The sequence below is a fragment of the Engraulis encrasicolus genome, chromosome 13 (genome assembly GCF_034702125.1).
Source record: "Engraulis encrasicolus isolate BLACKSEA-1 chromosome 13, IST_EnEncr_1.0, whole genome shotgun sequence".
In the NCBI taxonomy this organism is placed as follows: domain Eukaryota; kingdom Metazoa; phylum Chordata; class Actinopteri; order Clupeiformes; family Engraulidae; genus Engraulis; species Engraulis encrasicolus.
This window is the reverse complement of record NC_085869.1, coordinates 19,621,177-19,628,676: the sequence shown is the minus strand read 5'-3', so window position 1 is coordinate 19,628,676 and position 7,500 is coordinate 19,621,177. Positions and strand designations below refer to the sequence as shown.

General features: G+C 46.7%; 1 protein-coding gene across 1 annotated transcript in view; it reads right to left on the bottom strand.

Moving 5' to 3' along the window:
• Positions 1 to 7,500, bottom strand: part of atf2 (activating transcription factor 2) — a 35,105-nt gene that overhangs the window by 12,446 nt on the left and 15,159 nt on the right. Inside the window, exons 8-11 of the mRNA XM_063213386.1 lie at positions 7,258 to 7,321; positions 7,007 to 7,215; positions 5,360 to 5,428; positions 4,907 to 5,116 (exon numbers count right to left, since the gene is read on the bottom strand). Coding sequence (XP_063069456.1) covers positions 4,907 to 5,116; positions 5,360 to 5,428; positions 7,007 to 7,215; positions 7,258 to 7,321 — 552 coding nt within the window. The remainder of the gene's footprint in view (positions 1 to 4,906; positions 5,117 to 5,359; positions 5,429 to 7,006; positions 7,216 to 7,257; positions 7,322 to 7,500) is intronic.

Here is a 7,500-nt window from a genome sequence, read left to right as displayed (position 1 = left end):
AGGAGGAGAGGAGAGGAGAGGAGAGGAGAGGAGAGGAGAGGAGAGGAGAGGAGGAGAGGAGAGGAGAGCTGAGGAGAAGAGAAGAGGAGAGGAGAGGAGAGGAGAAGAGAGGAGAGGAGAGGAGGAGAGGAGAGGAGAGGAGGGGAGGAAAGCAGAGCAGAGGAGAGTAGAGGAGAGGAGAGGAGATGAGAGGAGAGCAGAGGAGGAGGAGAGGAGAGGAGAGCAGAGGAGGAGGAGAGGAGAGGAGAGCAGAGGAGGAGAGGAGAGGAGAGCAGAGGAGGAGGAGAGGAGAGGAGAGGAGAGGAGAGGAGAGGAAAGCAGAGGAGGAGGAGAGGAGAGGAGAGGAGAGGAGAGGAGAGGAGAGGAGAGGAGAGGAGAGGAGAGGAGAGGAGAGGAGAGGAGAGCAGAGGAGGAGAGGAGAGGAGAGGAGAGGAGAGGCAGCATGGCAGCTCCCACTCCTGCCTCCTGGCCCTGACTCCTCATTAAAAAAGCCAGTTAAGGATGATGTTAAAGTAATCGTGCATCATTAAGGCCCACTCCACTGATCAGCTAGGCCAATGTGTCAGCATGGGAGTTATTACTAAAAAAAAAAAAAAGACGAAGTAGAAGATGAAGGAGAAGAAGAGCAGGAGGAGGAAAAAAAAGAAAAAAAAGAGAGAGAAGCACCCACTGATTAATGCCTTCATATAAAGAACACTTTCATTCTGTGACATTCAATTTTCACTCTGAGTTTGTTCCGTTCTTCACAGTTAACAGCTTCACTCTCCGCACCCTCAGGCTGACTGGTACCCTACTCTCCACCTCTCTCTCATCTCTTCTTCCTCTTCTTCTATCTCTCTCTCTCTCCCTCTGTCTCCATCGCTCTTCCTCTTTCCAACTTCAGCTGCCTACATTCATTTAACCCTTAGTGGCCTACATCTAGCCCATCAACAGCCGACGCCTGTTTTTCCATCACATATTAATAGCTCAACCCTTCCTCCTCCTCTCCTCTCCTCTCTTATCGAACACCCAATTCCCCCCTCCCAGCACCACCACCATCACCACACGCACACATCCAAACCCTCCCTCCTCTCATACACACATTGCCTGATTTTTTTTCCTCTTCCTCTCCATAGTGGAGCAGATAAGACAAGCAGGCAAATAAACACCAACATCTCATTAAATTGTCTGGAACGTTTGACGTCGCAGTGCAACCCGGGGCCTCAACCAGCGCATCAGCGTCGAGACAACGGTTACGTGAACTGTTTCGAACTTGTCAGCGGCGCGTCCTAATTGCTTTCCTGCGGAAATGAAGGGCTGGAGACAACGACTCCTCCCCAGGAGATTTTTTTGTGTGATTTGTTTGTGTGTGTGTGTGTGTGTGTATGTGTGTGTGCGTGTGTTTGTGTGCGTGTGCGTGTCTATGAGGCCATCGTAGAGAAAAAAGACGCTGACGTGGTAATGGATCGGGGGCGGGGGAGAATCTTTTTTTGGGGGGGGAGAGTGGAGGAGGACGGGGGGGACTTTTGGACACACTCACGCGGCACTGACATCTGGAGTGTATGTCTTTATTGACAGGGATGTGTCGATGCGGCGGGAGTGGCGGTGTGGTGTGCAGCGCGGGCCTCCTCCTGTCACACTAACACACTTCTTAATCGCTATTAACGACTTCATCACTGCCTTAGCCGACGCCAACACCGCACCGCACCGCACCGCACCCATTGTCCCCCACTCAAACGTGCACACGTACAGTACTGTATGTGGACGCGCGCGCGCACACACATACATAAACATATGCGCGCACAATAAACGTGCACATGTAAAGTATGCGTGCGCGCGCACATACAGACACACACACGCACACAAACACAAACACATGAGAGCACACTAAACGTGCACATGAACAGTATGCGCACGCTCACACACACAAACATATGCGCGCACACTTAACGTGCACATGTGGAGAGGAGAGGCGGGGAGGAAAGCAGAGGTTTACATGTGATGGCTTACTATTTCCACCAAGGAGAATGTTTTTTCTGGCATACAGTAAGTTTGCAATATAATTTTGTGTTGGTATGTGTGGTTCAAATCATATTCCACACGAAACCTGCACAGCATAAGCTTTCCAATCATGATACTCACCTTTCTCTGATATTGGTTAAAGCCCCACCCACCCACGAATAAATGTTCCGTGGGAAGCACTGAAAGTGGACTCCCGATGGCTTGCCATACATAGGGTGCGTTCCAATATGTGACCTTGCGTCCTCCATTGTGCTTGTGGCCTCGTACCAGGAAGTAATATGTCATGATGACATCACTGTCAACAGCATTATATTTCAATATCTCGCAAAAGCTCAATTGTAGAGTCATTTTCTCATTTGCAATTGGGATGGTGAATGAAAAACAGTCCCTCAAAAGTTGTTTTGGCCAGGCTGACAGCGGGGAAACTTATTTGTTTTCTCCACGGAGGAAGGGCCAATAGGTGGGGCGAGGCCACAAACACAAGTGGAGGACGCAAGGTTGCATACTGGAATGCACCCATAATCTCAGCTCAAGTCCAAAAATTATCCTTCCACACTATGTCTGGGCCCCAGGTGCTCTGGGAGGGCTTTAGTCTTGTCACCAAATAACCGGCCAATCAGTGAACGGAAGAGGGACGTGAAGGGAGGGTGAGAGGATTTCATACTTAAACGGATTTCATCCCTCCCACCAGAAATCGTTTTTCAGTCACTAATACATTTTAGCGATTGGTTAAAATAAGACGTACATTTCAAATTTCAGAATTCACCCCTCCCTCCAGTAAACGTGTCTCAATTCAACCATTCCAGAATCCAGACCCTTTGGAGAAGTTTGCGCCGTACGGCGGCCTCCAGAGCTGGTATGGGAATGTGGGAATGTGTATACGTATATGTGTGTAGGCCATGTGTATTTGGAAAGCGCTTTGAGACAACTTCATTGCTGTGATACTGCGCTATATAAGTACATGTTGTATTGTATTGTATTGTAGAATGAGATTAGTTCAAAATGACGCTCTTACACACCTCTGTAGTTGGACAGGTGTGTAGGATAACATTCTTTACATGAAGACGGTCGGATGACCGAAACGTTGTATTAAAGTGTGTTGGTGGAATGGACAGTGTGCAGGATTTCTTTACACTAGAATGAGATTAGAGCAAGCATATGGTAAAAGTAGGCTGCCCTGGTCATAGCAGGGTTTCTGCACATTTTGGATCACCAAATATAAGACTTTTTAAGACAAATATAAGACCTCTGATGATAAAATATAAGACCACCGCTCGGGGTGAGGCATTGCAATATTGCTAATGTTATTAGTTTACATTGCTATAATGAAATGTAGGCCTAGTACATAATTATATATAATAAACAATATTATATGACTACTGTGCTTTTATAGTGTAGCCTAGGGTAAACACAGTGTAAGCAGTAGCAAGGTGTAACTTATCTGTAGGCCTACAGACACCATGCATGCATATGGTCAGTTAACTGACAACTGCCATTTAATTGAGGGTCCCACGCATGTTTTGACGGCCTATGGAAAACTCAGATGAATGTTCATCAAATGCCTTTAAATGTACACATTAAAAATGGCTCAACAATTCATCATTTCTGATGGATAAATAGTTGAATGCACTTTGCTATTAGGAGAGATTACACCTGGTGTCAAAAGGGTTAAATGTACGACTACCCTGAGTGCCGTTTCTCCTCCTCCAGCTCGCAGAGACGGGTAGCAGAAGCAAGCGTTCTAATTTGAGCAGCCTGTCTGTAGTTTGTTGTTCTCAACAAACAGCGCACAACTTGGAAGCGATTTCCAGTATGTCCATAACAAGCATTTAGCGCGTTTGCCGTTGCCCATCTGGTTACCGATTTGGACATTACGCACCTCGCCAGATCATTGGCTTCGTAGTTCGTACATATTCTGTTACTCGTCTGATTAGTATTGCCTCGCGCTCACTTCCTCATGCTGCCATCATGTTAACGAAATCATTTTGCATTTGACAGAGGCCTCAAATAGCCTGTCACGTATCTAGAGGCGATTTTGAAAGTGTAGGCTATTGTATGAAGGAACATTTATTTTCGAATACGGTCATAATGGACTTTATGAAATGAACCCTTTACATTTAGCAAACGCTTCTACCCAAACGCGAGGGCATGGCTAACATGCTTTCGATAGACAAGATTTAAAACTTACACTCAACGACTGATTAGGCTATGCGTCCTCCCGACACAGTTAACATCAAGCTTCATATTCCGACGTTGCTTTGGATAGCACCTAACCGTTTTATTTCTTGTCCTCAAGCCACATTACACTGAACGTGCATCTATGTACCCATCTCGATTCACGTTCATATTTTTTCGACCACTTTTTCGACTGTTTCTAATAGAACATGCAAGTAGGCTAGACGGCTCTGGCTGTACCCACAGGTCTACGGCTGCCCCCCGCTGTGTGGCCAGCGGGCTGCGCTGCGCCACAAACCAGTTTTATCTACTTTTCCGCATCTTGATAAGGGACGTATGCCGGTTAAATAAGGTTTATAGCGTCACAAAAATAGACCCCTTTCTTACACTCAAGCTACCCAGGGGAAATATAAGACCTCCCACGTAAATATAATACCACACTTCCAAAAATTGGCGAAATATAATGCTTTATAAGACCTTAAAAAACAAATATTAAAAGTAAGACTTTATAAGACTTTTTAAGGATCCGCGGAGACCCTGCATAGTGTACCTGACGCGCTAAGCCCCCCACATTTGGGCTTGCATGCCCACGGGGACCCCATTTCCAGTCCGGCTGGGGTCATTTCCTGGCCCTGCCCCATCTCTCTCTCCCAATCATTTCCTGTCTACTCTCACACTATCCTGTAACAATAAAGGCCAAAAAGCAAAAAGCAAAAAAAAAATGGTGCACCTGTAGCTGGCCGTTGAGGGAGCTGAGGTCCTCTGCCTTCTTCTCCAGAGACTGCACCCACACTTTCCTCTTTTGCCGGCAGCGGGAGGCGGCGGCCCGGTTGCGCTCCAGGAACTTGCGGCGCTTCTCGTCCGGGTCCTCGTTGGTGGAGCGGCGCCGCCGGCCGCCTGTGCTGGGGGTGTGCTGGGCGGGGGCGGGCGCCGGGGACGCCTGTGGCAAGAGGCAGAAGGTTAAAGAGGAGAAAATCCGCACTCACGAGCCGAGTCTCATTATTTATTTATTAATACCACCATGTCCACAAGCAGACGCTTAAGACATCATCAGTGCGTCATAATGAATACTAGTACAGTAGACAGTACATTAAATCGATGTATGACGTTCATTATGTGTTGAGGTTATGTTAACTATTCAAGTTCTTTTGTTTCAGACATGTAAAGGGTTGTTATCTTTTACCTGACATGTTTCGACTGTGAAACTTCCTTCTTCATCAGATGCGGACATAGTGTACATTAAATCGTCTGCCTGTGGCAGAGGGTGGCAAAGGGGAAAGTCACAGTTCAATAAAAACGCTTTTGCACACCTCTGTAGTTGGGCAGGTGCGTAGGATGTTATCCCAGCTGGGTTGTCAGTCAAGTGCAAAGAAATCCCGCACACTGTCCATTCCACCAACAAACTTTAATACAACATTTCGGTCATCCGACCTTCTTCATCCGACCTTCTGTAGCCAACTGCTTTGCACGTTTCGGTCATCCGACCTTCTTCAGGTAAAGTTACGTTTACCTGAAGAAGGTCGGATGACCGAAACGTTGTATTAAAGTTTGTTGGTGGAATGGACAGTGTGCATGATTTCTTTGCACTTGAAAGGGGAAAGTCACAACATTCTCTCATATCACCATTATAACATTTTAAATACATGCAATCTCAATCAAGAGTTTTGACAATTTCTGTAAATTCTCCTACAGCTGCTTATTTTTTACAAAACTCTGCACGGCCTATCGGCACCCTGTTTACTACTTGTTATGCGTTCAAAGGCAGTTGCTACTGGCACCACAGGAATTATTGCCGTCTTAATTCATGTAGGATTGATCAGTTGGTAGTAAGTGTTGTAGCTTGTATAAAGCTGTAGCCAACTGCTTTGCAAACGGCTGGTTGCTGTAAGATTTATAGTTTTCTTTTGGTGACAGAGGACTAATTAAGCATTTCTTACTCATCATATTCCCTATTAGCAGTGAATGGAATAGCTAATGAGTGCGTTTTAATATGCGACCTTGCCTCCTCCACTTGCCTCCTCCACTTGCTTCTCGTCATGATGACATCACTGACAACAGCATTACATTTCAATATCTTGCAAAAGCTCAATTGTAGAGTCTTTTTCTCATTTGCAATTGGGATGGTGAATGAAAAACAGTCCCTCAAAAGTTGTTATGGCTAGGCTGACAGCTGGGAAACTTTATCGTTTTCTCCACGGAGGAGGGGCCAGGAGGCGGGACGGGGAGAAAAGCGCAAGTGGAGGAGGCAAGGTCGCATATTAAAACGCACTCAATGTTTCACATGGTCTGGGTAACTCATCACTTCTATTGTCATCTTAGACACCCCATGCAAAAAAGAAATATATGGAGCTTATATGTGAATCCTTTTGTAAGCTTGTGCTATTTATTTATTTTTTACATGGGATCAGACATATCCTTCACCTTTTATCGAACTATAAATGCACAACAAGAATCTGACTCCAGAGCTAGCAGTTGAGTGAGGTTGTCTGAGGTTTCAGGCTAGCTGTTGTCACGCTCAAAATTGATTGGGCCTTGGGGTCTATAAATGAGCTGATAGACCCATCGAAAATGTACTAAGATCAAGCTGAGTCAGTGGGAATTTCTTACAATCTAAACTTTGCTCTGTGTTAAGCATTTTGGTTTATTAGCTCCTATGGGTACAAACGGCACAAAACTCTTTTTGCCACAAACAAAAGCTAATCAAGTCAAATTTTCATAGATATCGCTTGTTATCATGTTCATGTATGTGTGTGTGCGTATGTGTGTGTGTGTGTCTGTCTACCTGTGTCTGTGTGTGTGTGTGTGTGTGTGTGTGTAAGAGTTTGCTTACAGGGGTTTCTGTGGTGGAGGTGGCTGGCTGCTGCAGTGTCTGAAGACACGGCTCCTCCGGTGGGGCGGGTGGTGGAGGTGCCGGGGCCGGAGCTAGGGCTGGGGCCACAGGGGCCGGGGCCACGGGGGGCGGAGGGGCCGGGGCCACAGGGGGCGGAGCAGGCGCAGGTGTAGGTGCAGCTGCGGGTGGGGGTGGGCTGTGGCTCTGCACTACATTGCTCGCTGCCTCGACACCGCCAACGGCAATGACACCGCCAGGCACCTCGCCATTGGTTACCTGAGGGAGCTGCTGCTGGCTCAGCACCGCTTTCAACTTCTGAAGCAGAGAGAGAGAGAGAGAGAGGGAGATAGAGAGAGAGAGAGAGAGAGAGAGAGAGAGAGAGAGAATTGGCTACTGGAGTCTCATTTTCACTCATTTTCTCAACATCTCAAAGATTCAAGTGATAGAGGATGAGATCAGAGAATGAGAGCCTTGCATATGTAGATACAGAAAGC